The 13,818-nt window shown below is 33.7% G+C and overlaps 1 protein-coding gene across 14 annotated transcripts in view; it reads left to right on the top strand.

Annotated features, from left to right (window-relative positions):
* The window catches only part of USP34 (ubiquitin specific peptidase 34), a 231,515-nt gene that overhangs the window by 194,383 nt on the left and 23,314 nt on the right, over nucleotides 1-13,818 (top strand). For 13 of the 14 annotated variants that reach the window (XR_014253950.1, XM_082426527.1, XM_082426526.1 and 10 more), the window contains 9 exons: nucleotides 1,306-1,391; nucleotides 1,996-2,164; nucleotides 2,270-2,344; nucleotides 3,497-3,648; nucleotides 7,287-7,335; nucleotides 7,423-7,527; nucleotides 7,620-7,664; nucleotides 8,410-8,514; nucleotides 9,632-9,779. Coding sequence is in view for 13 of the 14 variants with exons in the window: in XM_082426527.1 (XP_082282653.1) it covers nucleotides 1,306-1,391; nucleotides 1,996-2,164; nucleotides 2,270-2,344; nucleotides 3,497-3,648; nucleotides 7,287-7,335; nucleotides 7,423-7,527; nucleotides 7,620-7,664; nucleotides 8,410-8,514; nucleotides 9,632-9,779 (934 nt within the window). In the remaining variant the exon portion in view is untranslated. The remainder of the gene's footprint in view (nucleotides 1-1,305; nucleotides 1,392-1,995; nucleotides 2,165-2,269; nucleotides 2,345-3,496; nucleotides 3,649-7,286; nucleotides 7,336-7,422; nucleotides 7,528-7,619; nucleotides 7,665-8,409; nucleotides 8,515-9,631; nucleotides 9,780-13,818) is intronic. The other variant, XM_082426534.1, reaches the window with a different exon arrangement.

Raw genomic sequence — 13,818 nt, forward strand, 5'->3', positions numbered from 1 at the left:
TCACATGAATCAATTTGTTTTTCTTAAATCATTGGAAAAATTAACAAGGAAGAAAAATACATATGGATTTCTGACACAAAACCAAAAGTTTAATCTGAAATATGCTACTTTCAGTTATAATTGAGATACAATTCTTATATCATAAAATTTAGCAAAACTTTTCAAAGTGTAAAATTTAGTGGTTTTTAGTATATTCCCAAATATGTGACCATCATCTATCTAATTTTATAACACCCCCAAAAGAAATCCCATACTTATGAGCAATCACTTCCATTTTATCCTGTCCCTTCTCTTCAGCCCCTGGCCACCATTAATATACTTTCTGCCTCTGTGGGTTTGCCTATTCTCACCATTTCATTTGAATAGAATCACAGAGTATGTGGTCTTTTGTGACTGGCTTTTTTGATTTAACAATGTTTTCAAGGTTTACCCATGTTGTGACTTGTATCTGTACTTTATTTCTTCTTATTGCCAAATAATATTCTATATACCAAATTTTGTTTATCTCTTCAGCAGTTGATGAACACTAGTGATGTTTCCACTTTTTTGCTGTTTTGAATAACACTGCTATGAACATTTGTGTACAGATATTTGTGTGGACATGTGTTTTCAGTTATTTTGGATATATACATAGGAGTGTATTGCTGGGTTGTAACATTCTTAGGAACTACCAAACTTTTTTTCATGATGTCTGCACCAGTTTACATTCCCACCAGCAATCTGTGAAGGTTCCAGTTTTGCTACATCTTCTTCAACATTTGTTTATTGTCTTCTTGATTTTAGCCATTCTAATGGGTGTGAAGTAGTATCTCATTGTAGTTTTGGTTTGCATTTCCTTAATGATTAATGATAGTAAACATCTTTTCGTGTGCTTATTGGCCATTTATATATCTTAATCCATATTTTTTGGATAAAATTAAATCGCATTTCCTTCTCCTAGTCATTGAATTCTGATAAGCAGCTGTCCTGCCCCACTCCACTCTTCTGAAAGAGATGGATGCCAAGTTTTCTTTCCTCTATCTCCACTAGTAAAGGAGGTTTCATGAAGCTTTGTTATTTGGTAATCTCTATTACTGAAACCTATAGTTTGTTTTTGCTTTTTCCCTTATAAAATTGTTTTTCAAGCTAACTCTACCTTTTATCTTCAGTCTGTAGTTGAGACTCCAGGAAAGCTTTAGAATGTCAAAAGATAATCTGTGGGCAAGATATAAATGGGTAGCAGAATTTTTAATCATGTTCATTTTTCAGTGTCTTTGTTACCTGATGTGAGTTGACTCTTAGGTTGTCCTATCTTTTCATTTATAGATGTTTCAGCGTTTGTGTATCCATGTGATTCAGAGACTTAGACCTGTGCATGCTCATCTCTATCTACAGCCAGGAATGGAAGATGGGTAAGAAGTATACCTTTTGAACTGAACATTTTTTAAAAATTTATTTATTCATTTATTTATTCATTTATTTAACATATTTATTTATTTATTTGGCTGTGCCGGGTCTTAGTTTCATTGCGGCATGCGAACTCTTAGTTGCAGCATGCATGTGGGATCTAGTTCCCTGACCAGGGATCGAACCCGGGCCCCTGCATTGGGAGCACGGAGTCTTAGCCACCAGACCACCAGGGAAGTCCCTGAACATTTTATTTTTAAGTTTTTTGCTTATCTGCCTATGAAGTATTTTTAAATATCCACACTGAAATATTTAGGTTCTCCTATTTAAAAATAATCTGTAATAATATAAATCAAGAAGGAAAACTTTTGTTTTATTTTTATTTAATTGCATTTTCAAAATCCTCTACAAGTAACCTTGACTTAGTCTTTTTGTTTTGATTTCAGAGAGACATGATAACTGGAATCCAACTATTTGTATTATTGTAATTGGTATTCATTATTACAAAGATGAAAGAGATAAATTCAGGTTTTTAAAATATTTCTCCTCCCAAAATATCTATCCCCAGACTTCATACTTTCTCTAAGATATATAAAATTGTGTTTTCAGGTCTGATGATATGGATGCTTCAGTAGAAGATATAGGTGGTCGTTCATGTGTCACTCGATTTGTGAGAACTCTGTTATTAATCATGGAACATGGTGTAAAGCCTCACAGTAAACATCTTACAGAATATTTTGCCTTCCTTTATGAATTTGCCAAAATGGGTGAAGAAGAGGTGAGGCTATATCTTGTTTATTTCTGGTATTATGTACTTATTTTCAGTATTTAAAACTTAATTTGTTTTTATTTTATATTTTTAAATCAATATTTTTATTTTTAGAGCCAGTTTTTGCTTTCACTGCAAGCCATATCTACAATGGTACATTTTTACATGGGAACCAAAGGACCTGAAAATGTAAGTACAATTCTGTCTCATATCAGGGATTTAGAGGCCATGTTTTCAAGTTTGCATCATAGAAAGATACTAGATTCCTTTGAAGTCCCTTCTAGCCCTGATATTAAATGATTTTAAGGGTCTATGTTTGGTTGATATTTTTAATGGATATAGCAAGAGAAGAAACAGTCAAGTGATAGATTTCACTGGTATGGCCCCGGATCAAAGCAAATAAATTTAGGCAAAATGGCCATTACCTGCTTTAGGGTCTTATCAGTAGCATGTTGTGTTTTGGTGAACATTTTTGCTGGCCATATTTTTAAAGCCCTTTGCTATATTAAGTCTGTCAGTCTTCCAAAAATTCAATTCATAATATTAAAACTATTACATCAATTTTGTGTTGTCTGTAATGACCACATTGGATTGAATGCTCTCTTTGCTCTATCTTATTTAATCCTTGTTGCAACCCTAAGAGGTAAGTACTGTTGTTATCTCCATTTTACAGATGGGGAACTTGAGGCATAAAGAAGTTAACTTGTTTTAGATCACAGTGAGTTAGGCTTTGACCCTTGGTTAGATTCCTGAACGAAACTGTTAGCTACTGTGCTGTAATGGTTCTCCAAATATGTACTGTTATTATCTAATTTCAGCCTAGATGTCTGCTTACTTAGACTGCTTTTCTTTTGCTTTGTTAGATCATAAAATCTTTTCAGTGTTGCATTTCAAACCCCAAATGAATATCTCTTTGAAATACCTACTGTTTGGATTATCTGAAAACTGCAAATATGGATTCCTTAATTTGTGTAACTGGTATTTTTATTAAATATGAAATACCATTTTATCATACTCATATAAATTTTGTTCCTGATTTATCTTCCAAAGAGCTTGCCTATAAGAAAAAAAATTATTATTAAAGAATTTATATCTTTAGGTAGGGTAAATACAGTATTGGGAATTATTGTTCTTTACAGTTCTGCCTATTAAATCTAAAATTGTCCTGAATGTGGTTTAGACTTTTAAAGTTAAGGTTAGGCCTTTGAGTGGTTATTTTTCATGATACATGCTCCTGCCACTGTCTACCCTGCATTGTTATGTAAGACAATCAAGCTCTTTTCTCTCAACATAATGTTAAAAAATAATATTATATTAAAAATGAATTGTGTTATGTTCTAGCCTCAAGTTGAAGTGTTGTCAGAGGAAGAAGGGGAAGAAGAGGAGGAGGAAGAAGATATACTCTCTCTGGCAGAAGAAAAATACAGGCCAGCTGCTCTTGAAAAAATGATAGCTTTAGTTGCTCTTTTGGTTGAACAGTCTCGCTCAGAAAGGTGAAATGTTTCAACATTCAAAATGCTTAAAGCATGTTTGATTTTATTCTTTTTACGTAATTGTTTTACCATTATTAACTCAGTAGCTTTTGTTACTTAATTCCTTTTAAATAATAACAACACTTTCCATCAACTCTTGTAGCATAAGTATTTCAATCCTTTGTACCAAACTCTTACTTTGCCTGAGTCATGTTAGAAATATACATTGAAGAAATATACAGTAAAATATCTAGCAAAATTATATGTGCATTCATCCTTTGACCTAGCAACCCCACTTCTGGGATTCTGTTTCCAAAACACCAAAAGATGTATGTGCAGTGCTGTTTATTGAAGCAGTGTTTATAAACAGCAAAAGACGGAAAATGTCCACAAAGATGGTACAAGTTGAAGAAACAGAGCATCCACGTGATAGAGGACTCTGTAGCAGAAAGAAAACAGGCAGTATGGAATGTATGTGTACTACCATGGAGAGATCTTTAAGATACATATCACTGAGGTGAAAAAAAACAAGGTGGACAAAAGTATATATAGTATGCTACTTTTTTTTTCTTTTGGCTACGCAGCATGGCCTATGGGATCACTGAGTCCTAACCACTGGACCACCAGGGAATTCCCTATAGTATGCTACTTTTTAAGAAGGGGAGGCTGTGAGACACAAAGTGAGTGAGAGAGAGAGAGAGAGTGTGTTTGTGTGTGTGTGTGTGTGCGTGCAACCAAGCCTCATTATTCACGGATCTCCAATTTGTGAATTCTCCTACTTAAATTATTTGTAATCCCCAAATCAGTACTTGTGAAGCATTTACAGTGATTTGTGGATTACAGAATGTACAGAGTGGCAAAAAATTGGAGTTAACCTGACACACACTTCTCCAGCTGAGGTCAAACATGGTGACACTCTGCCTTCTTGTTTCGGTGCTCAAATTGTAAACAAATTTTTGTTTGCAATATATGCCACATTTTTCACATTTATGCGTTGTTGTTGGTGATTTGGCTGTTTAAAAATGGTCCCAAGCATAGTGCCAAGTGCTGTCTAGTGTGTTCCTAAGCTCAAGAAGGCCATAATATGCCTTAAGGAGAAAGTACACATTAGATAAGCTTCATTCAGGTTTGAGTTACAGTGCTGTTTGCTCTGTATTCAGTGCTAATGAGTCAACATTTAATCAGGTGTCTTTAAACAGAAACACACATTAAACAAGGTAACATATTGATCTATTGATGAAAATGTTATGACCAGAGGTTCAGAGGAACCTAAGTGTATGTTTTCCCTATGAGCAGTGATTCAGTGTTCACTAATTCAGTGTTCGCAGCTCTTTATAGAACGTAAGTACTACAAATAACAAGAATTGACTATTTTTCTAATTGAAGACTAAATTTTTAAAAATAAATTTTAAAAGTTTCCAGTGGTTGGGGGAGGGGAAAACAGGCTGGAGGGGACAGGAATGAAAGTTTGACTTCTTTGAATATAGTACACTGTTTTGTTTTTTAGACTTATCTTTGGAATCATGTAAATGTTTTCTATAATTATAAATAAATTAATAAAATGCAATCCCTAAAAATCAAAAGCAGACTGAAATAAATGAGCCTAAGTGTATATTGAGTTGGTGACATAGCCACTGGAGAGGAATTAAAGTGACTTTAGAACACATTGATTTAACTGTAATTTTTAGTGGGATGTACCTGAAGGACAAAAAGAATTGTAAAATTATTCTCAAGTGTCTTACTAATTATATTGTGAGTAGTAGTATAATTAGAATTATTATTCTGAAACTGTATTATAGAATAAAAGAAATAGATAATTGTTAATGTCATTAGAAACCAAGATTTTCAGGAAAAGAAAAGAGAAATACAAATATAAAATTGTAGGATGTTTACATAACTTCTTCAAAACTAAATTTGAATTTGGGAATATCAGTAGAGTTCATGGTATATTTTGTCTTAAGCAAACAAAAAATGTATTATGTATCTCCATTTTCTGAGAAGGCCTAGAAATCCTGTCCAACCCAAAAATCAGTGAGTGCCCCTGGCATCTAGATAACATTTCCCACTGAAAAAAATCAAGGTTCCTTGGGAAAATGGCTAATTCCAGGTCTTGGGCAAGAAATGAATGGGAAGCTTCGAACATTTTGTCATTTTGGAAAGCAAGGAGGCTGTCAAAGACTACTGAGGTCATGTTAAAAGGTCTCAAGAGTCAACTTAAGGAGGTTTCTACTGGTCACAGATTGGACAGCTTGAGCATCAGTAATAGTAATAACAACTGCAAGTGGACTAAAACACATCATGGATGTTTACATCCGTGAGTTCATAATGATACCTAAAAACAAAATTTTAAAAATTATTGACAACCTTTGGAGTATATTAAGAAACCAAGTAACAATTTTGGAAACTTATTAATAAAGGAACAATATCAAGTATTTATCTTACCTGCAAGACTTATACTTCATGGCAACCAAATGGTAAATGAGAGGGATGTTCATCGTCATAGAGGTATTTGAGCTAATAAATGAGCAAGTAATGCTGGAATTAGAATATCAATATTTTGCATCCCAAATGCAATAATGGATCTAGGAAATGATCATCATGGGCTGAAAACGTTACAAAAAGAGGTACAGCTTTTCACTGTGTGCCTCCTGATGAAAGTTCACACTACCGTTTATAAGGTATTCTTGATTAAAAAGTCAAACCTAGATCTGATCAAGTCTCTAGATCTAATAACTACCAGTTTACAGGAAATACGGGGACAGAGGAATATGTTAAAACAGCACACCAAGGATATAATCAGCAAAATGGAAATGTGGGAAATTCTACAGGTCAAACCACCTGCTTTCTTCAACAGATTAATTGCAAGATAAAAACAAAATCGGAGGGGAAACCAGTTGTCTAAAAGAGATTTAAAAGACATTTCAACCACTGTCAACAGAGGACTTTATTTGGATCCTGATTCAAACAAATTATAAAAAAATTTTTTTAGAAACTTGAGGAAATTGTACATTGACTGGATCTTGTATGATAATAAGAAATTGTTAATTTATTTTAGGTGTGAATAATGGTAGTGTTGTTTATGTTTTTGAAATTTATGTTTGAGATATGTATTGAAATTTATGGACTAAGTGATAAAATATCTGGAATTGCTTCAAAATAGTTCATATTTGAATGAGTAGGAGGTACAGATGAATCAAGACTGACCGTAAGGTGGTAATTTGCAACTGAGTGATGGGATGCTTATAGTATTCTATTTTTGTATGTGTTTGAAATTTTCTATAATAAGTTAAAGAAATATGCAGTAATTTTAAACTTGAAAGTGAAATTCTCTATTTCTTAGAAGTTCGTTTTGTTTTGAAGGTTCTCATGTCAAAAAAAAGCTCTCTAAATTAGACCCATCCTAGTGTTACAGTACACCAAAATATTGAGTTAATTAAATGGAAATAAAGTAGATTTGGACTTCTATGTACCAATCTTGGAATTTTGAAAAATTGTGTCTAGTGAGCAAGTCTAGCTAGCAGAAGTTCAAAAATCATTTTATGATGGTGGCTTGGTACACTTGTAATTGAATCAACAATTTTGTTATGTGTCATGATGCAAATGGCTATAAAGTAGTATAGAGGAAAGAAAAACTTATTTCCACTAATGTTTTCTTTCAGGCATTTGACATTATCACAGACTGACATGGCGGCATTAACAGGAGGAAAGGTAATACCGTCTCAATATTAGACCACTTGATAATCACAAAAATAACAACAAAATAGTTCTTAAATGAACAACTTTTGCTTTTAACAGGGATTTCCCTTCTTGTTTCAACATATTCGTGATGGCATCAATATAAGACAAACTTGTAATCTGATTTTCAGCCTTTGTCGATACAATAATCGACTTGCAGAACATGTAAGTGCTGAGAAACAGTCTTAAAGTTTTTTGATAATTTGTAGAAGAATATCCTGAAATTATCCCCTTTGTTTTGTTTTGTTTTGTTTTAGATTGTATCTATGCTTTTCACATCAATAGCAAAATTGACTCCTGAGGTATGTAGACATCTATTCATTCATGTTTTTCAAACTACTGTCAGCACTGACAATGCTTTCAAATGAACCTTTCTAATTGTTTCTGGGAAAAAAATGTATCAAGGCTTCCCTCATAATACAACAACCTATTTTAACTGTGTAACTTGAATAAACTGAATTACTTCTTCACATCTTGTCACAAATGTCATTTTCCCAATTAAATATAAATTTACATATAAGTTGAATATATCAGAGTGCCACCTAGATACTGAGCTTTAAAGTTGTTTGGTTTGAAGCTATATCATATTGTACCTTAGAAGAAAGTAGGCTAACCAGAATTCTGCCTAGGTGGAGAAGTATGTATTTTCATAAAATGAAAATGTTATAGCTACTTTGATAATACATGTCAAATATTAATATAAATTATACCTCAGAGAGCAAAGGTTGCTGTAGGAAACTTTTAATCTAAATTTTTCTATAAACATGGTTGTCTCATTAACAAGAGTTTTGATACTTTTTTTCCCAAATTGACATCCAGAAAAATAGATGTTTTCTGTTACATGTGGCTCCCACGCAATTGACACTGTATCCTGAGCTCACCCTTCTGCTTTATGAGAGTTCAGGTTCATATATATGAGTACTGAGCTCTCTAACCTAATACAGCAGATTTAAATGTGATCTGTAGAAGAGTTATACTTCTTTGTTTTCCGCTGGAAATGATGGGTTCAAACAGATCTAAATACACAGTCGTGTATGTGTCTTATAGGCAGCCAATCCTTTCTTTAAATTGTTGACTATGCTAATGGAGTTTGCTGGTGGACCTCCAGGAATGCCTCCCTTTGCATCTTACATTCTGCAGAGGATATGGGAGGTAAGTCTTGCAGCAGATGTTTTAGTGTTTATTTTTCCGAGGGCTTTATTTTTCTAACACAATCACTCACATTTTAAGTACTAGTTTCTTCTTGCTTGGGTAACTCAGAATGGTTTTAGTAAGTCACAGGTCAAGGGAAGAAGAGATGCTTTAGTCAGAAGATCTAGGGGAAAAAAGAGTTCTTCCCTAGTGTCTCAGATGTTTAAAGACTTTCTCGTAGAGTCATAAACAGTCTTCCGCCCATCTGAGGTCCTCATTCCCGTATCCTCAAAAAAGATTCTGTGAAGTGGTAGAAGCCCTAGAAATACAAACCAGGTGCTTTCAGCAGTTGATAGAAAATACAGAGGAAATACCAACCACTTCCTTTCTTCCAGAGTTACTGCTGAGGTTACAGAATTTCTTCTTAGTGAGTGTTGGAAATGCCCACTCTCTAGACCAGGGGCCTGGCAAACTTTTTCTCTTCATAGTCCAGATAGTAAATATTTTAGGCTTTGTGGGCCATATGGTCTCTGTTAGAACCATTCAACTGCTGTTTTACCATAAAACCAGCCATAGACAAAATGTAAATGAGTGGGCATGGTTGTGTTCCAATAAAAACTTAAAAACAGGCAAACCGCAGAAGCCATAATTTTGGCTCCTGAGAGCCATAATTTTCCAACCCCTACTCTAGATTCCTAGGATTTCCTTTTCCAATGAAAAAAATCTTCCCAGCAGTATAGTGAGCTAGTTTTCATTCTCACTTATAGAAGCAGATTGGGCAAACAGTAAGAAAAGTAAAGATGGAAACTATAGAGAATTAAAAGCCCTTTTAAATAACTTTGTAAACTTAAGACCTTAAAGGTCATTGAGTTCTCTTATTGGTCCTGTGTTAGAGTCCTTGGTTATTATAATTTTATTTTGTAAACTAATGACAAATTCTCCTTGAACATATTCCTGTTAATAAAAATAAGTGGCTTTAAAAATGGGAAAAAACATGGGTGTGAAACTTCTTTCAGGCTCTAGTTTTCAAAAAACTATTTAGCTTTAAAGTGTCTGATGCACATACCAAAAGTAAGTTTAAAAAAGTAACTGCTCATTCAGTTAGCCTTATATTCTGTTCTTGTCATTTTACTTGTAGGTAATTGAATACAATCCTTCTCAGTGTCTGGATTGGTTGGCAGTGCAGACACCCCGAAATAAACTGGCACACAGCTGGGTCCTACAGAATATGGAAAACTGGGTCGAGCGGTTTCTTTTGGCTCACAATTATCCTAGAGTCAGGACTTGTAAGTCAAGTATTCAGAATTTAAGAAACCATTTTGTTGTTGTTCCACGTTTTGTTTTGTTTTTTGTTTGTTTTAAGGTGATCATAATATGCCCATTGTATAATACAAAAAGGCTCTTAGAGATATTGTTTTAAACGCCAAAGTTATATTAGTATTTGAAAACCTATGGCGATGTTTTACAAATATCTATAGTGTTTTTGTTTTTTTAAGGCTAGGAAACTATGTCTTGTCTTGGGTGATATCACCACCACTATCATTTTTGTTTCCTTTCTTGATAGAATCACAAAGCATGATCGGCATTAGTGAAGAGAGTAGTGGGTCAGAAAATCCTGTCTTAAAAGTAACTTGAGAAGGCTAAGAGTAAAGTAGCAATAAAAACACAAAACAAGCTGAGAGAAAATATTCTCTGAAGTTATGGGAGTTAAATGATAAATATCTTTATTGTACCCAGGCCAGAAGGGAATAAACAAAGATCTTGGAAGACAGATGGACAAATACCAAAAATAGATACTTCACAGAATAGGTAACTGACTGTAAATAAACACAGAGTATGTTTTCTTTTGACAGTATTAAAAGAAATAAAAATCAAAGTAGTTAATTTTTTAAATTCTTTAATCATTCAATTTAATCATTAAGATCATATTTCCTAGTTTTCTGCTGAGAGGGCATACAATCAGTGACACTCCAGTAGCAGCAAGCACATGGAATACCCAGATCCATGTTTTTAAACATCATTTCCGATAAAATGAAACACAGCTCCTTGGAGAAATGGCTGATTGTAGGACTGGGGCAGGGAATATACAAGATGAGCCTGTAGCATCTTGTAGAACCAGAAAGTAAGGAAGTACTCCAAAAACAAAATGATGGGGGTATGTCAAAGGGACATAGAACCAACCTGAAAGAGCTCCCAATGCCCAAAGCTGGAACAATTTGAGAGAAAAAATAATTAACATAGCACTGAATTATAATCCAAAGTATAAAATATAAATACCCATGAGTCCATACTGATATAAATGAATGATTGAATAAACAAAGAAATGGAGAAGAGACAAATCTCCCATACAGAAGAATTCCAAAAAATTTATGTACATCTTCCCCCAAAAAAGGGAAACCCCCTTGAGTGTGAGCTTAGTGACTTGCTTTCAAAGAGTAGAGTATGAGGGATAGAGAATATAACTTTAAGAAACATGACAAACATTAAGTCAGGCAGATAATTAAGGTTAAAAATGTCACTGATAAGTCATGTTGATAGTATGTGCCCTTGGTATGGTGTGATGCACAGGGCACCTCATCATGTGGTCTTCCTCCCAGAATCCCATAACCTGAGTCTAACCATTATACACATCAGATAAACTCAATTTGAGGGACATTCTACAAAAATACCTGACCACTACTCCTCAAAACTGTCATGGTCTTCCAAAGAAAGCCTGAGAAAGTGTCACAGTCAAGAGGAGCTTAAGGAGACATGACATCTAAATCTCATGTATACTAAATGAGATCCTAGAAGCAGAAAAAGAGCATTAGGACAAAACTATTGAAATCTGAAGTGTGGAATTTAATTAATAGTAATTTGCCAGTGTTGGTTCCTTAGTCACAACAAATGTACCATGGCAATAATGTTAACAACAGGGGAAATGGGAGAAGGGTGTATAGGAACTGTTCTACCTCTTCTAAAGTAAAAGGTTTATTAGGGGAAAACATGTTTCAGTGGTGGGTACACATGGATTGGCAATGGTACTCTTCTCATAGGCTTTTTTTCCTGCCAGTTTAGGTAACCCCACAGTAATGGGATATTTGTAAGAGCTGACACATATGCTGGTTGGTATTTATGTCCTGACTCCTGGCCATAAAACAATTAAAAACTTTTGCTGAACCAAACAAACAAACAAAAAAAAACAAAACAAAAAGAAAAGCTTTTTAGCTAGCTGGTACACCTAACAGTCATAGTAGTGCTAAAGAAATAGCATTTTTATACACTGCAGCGACATTGTAAGTTAATATTACCCTTATGAAATGCAGTTTAGCAGTATGTACCAAGATCCTTAAATTTTTTTTCCCTTTTTCAACTCAGTAATACCATTGCAGGGATTCTGGTATAAGTAAGTCATCCAATATATGAATGTCCAACAGCATTATCTGTAAGTGTGAAAAATATAAAACTAGATGTTCGGATAGGAAATAAATTGTTATGCATCATTTAAAAATTATAATAGTGAAGACTATAGAAATACGAAAACATGCTTTTGAAATAATATAACTTGAAATAGGGCCCCAAATATTTAAATAGAATCAGTATAACTCCGTAAGAATTAGGGTAACATGTATAGAAGAAAAGCTACAGAGAAATATTTCTAAATCCTACAAAATAATTTTAAGGAATGACTGTTTAGAATGTTTAGCGAAAAGAAAATGGTGACATGATAGGTGTCTTAAAATAGTTGAGTTGCCATATAGAAATGGACGATTTGTTCTAAGTTCTCTAGACCCAGGAATTTTTAAGTTATAGCAAGGCAGTTTTTAGAAAGATGGTCTGTTCTTCTACATTGACTTCCCTGTTTGTTCTCAAAGATAAAAATAATTAAAAATTTGTGGGGTTTTTTTCCCTAACAGAACTTACTTTTTGTTTAAAAGCAAATAGTTTTTATAGAAATAAGTAGATGGTTAGGTATGTGATAAAGCAAAACAAAATGTTAATTGTAGAATTTATGTGGTAGGTCCATGGGTCGTTATTTAGTAGAATGTTTTCAACCTTTCACAGTGTTCAAAATTTTTTCAAAATAAAATGTTGGGGTAAAAGTATTTAACTTAAACTGAATAATTTTTTTAATCAAATTATTTTCTCAATTGCAGTTTTATACAAAATTGATCAAGATGACACCTACATGCCAAGTTTTTATATTTGAAACACATACCAAATTGAGCCTAACTGAAAACAGGCTAATCAGAGCAATATATAGGTGATGAAATATGTAGAAATGGAGTATTGTGCAAAAATAAAGTTTAATTTGACATAAATCCATAAAAGAGATTACAATTAACTTTAGAAACCCTAACTGTATTTGCTTTGGCAGTATGATGGAAGTTATCAAATTATAGGTAGAATAGTGGGAGACAGAATTAGTAGGTGTATTGAAAAGGGTTATACTAAGGCATTAGATGCCTTGAGGAGGCTCTGTAGTGAATGTTGTTAGGACGATTAACTCATGAGTCTGACAATCAAGGTTTGAATTCCAGCTCTGCCACTTGCTGTGGAAAATGGGGTAATCTTACTGTTTTAAGTCTGAGTAAAAGTGGAGATAATAAAACTAATACCAACTACATAAAGAATGCGTTAAATTTAAGCATTTGATAAATGTTAGCAGTTCTTGTTGTTGTTTGTATGTTACCATTATCATCGTCATCATCATCATCATCGTTTCTCGAGGTCAAGTCTGGGCTCCCCCTTTTTATCTGTGTGACCTTGGTCTTTGCTTCTCTAAGATTCAGATTTTCCAGTGTATCATCACCTACCTCCAGGATGATTGTGAGGGATTAAATGAGATAATAGTTACAAAGTACCTAGCTTAGTGCCTTGCTAACAGTAACTCCTTTTACAGATGGGTTCAACTAATGAGTCATTATCCTCTCAGAATTATACCATAGGCTTAATAACATTTTCCAGGTATGTTGAAGGAAGGGATTCTTTCTTTGCATGCAAGGTTAGCCTAGAAGACTCTCAGAGATTTTCCAAAGTTAATGTTCTATAATTGGCATATATATATATAATCTTTATAATACAAAAGGCTTTTAGATAGATCTCATTCTAGCTTTATAATGTAAGTTTACCATTATCTACAAAATAATACTGAATTATTTTGTAATAATTGATAAAGAAGAGGAAAAGTAAGACCCTAAATTAATGATTTGACATGTCAGATAGCATTATGTAGGTCTTCTGGCTCCAAATGCTGTGTTCTTCCTGTTAAACCATATTATTCCCTGAGAAGAAATAAAATGATAAAACAAGTGGGAAAATTCTACATCTTGGGAAAGCTAAACA

Source organism: Balaenoptera physalus (genome assembly GCF_965194825.1).
Source record: "Balaenoptera physalus genome assembly, chromosome: 15".
Taxonomy (NCBI): domain Eukaryota; kingdom Metazoa; phylum Chordata; class Mammalia; order Artiodactyla; family Balaenopteridae; genus Balaenoptera; species Balaenoptera physalus.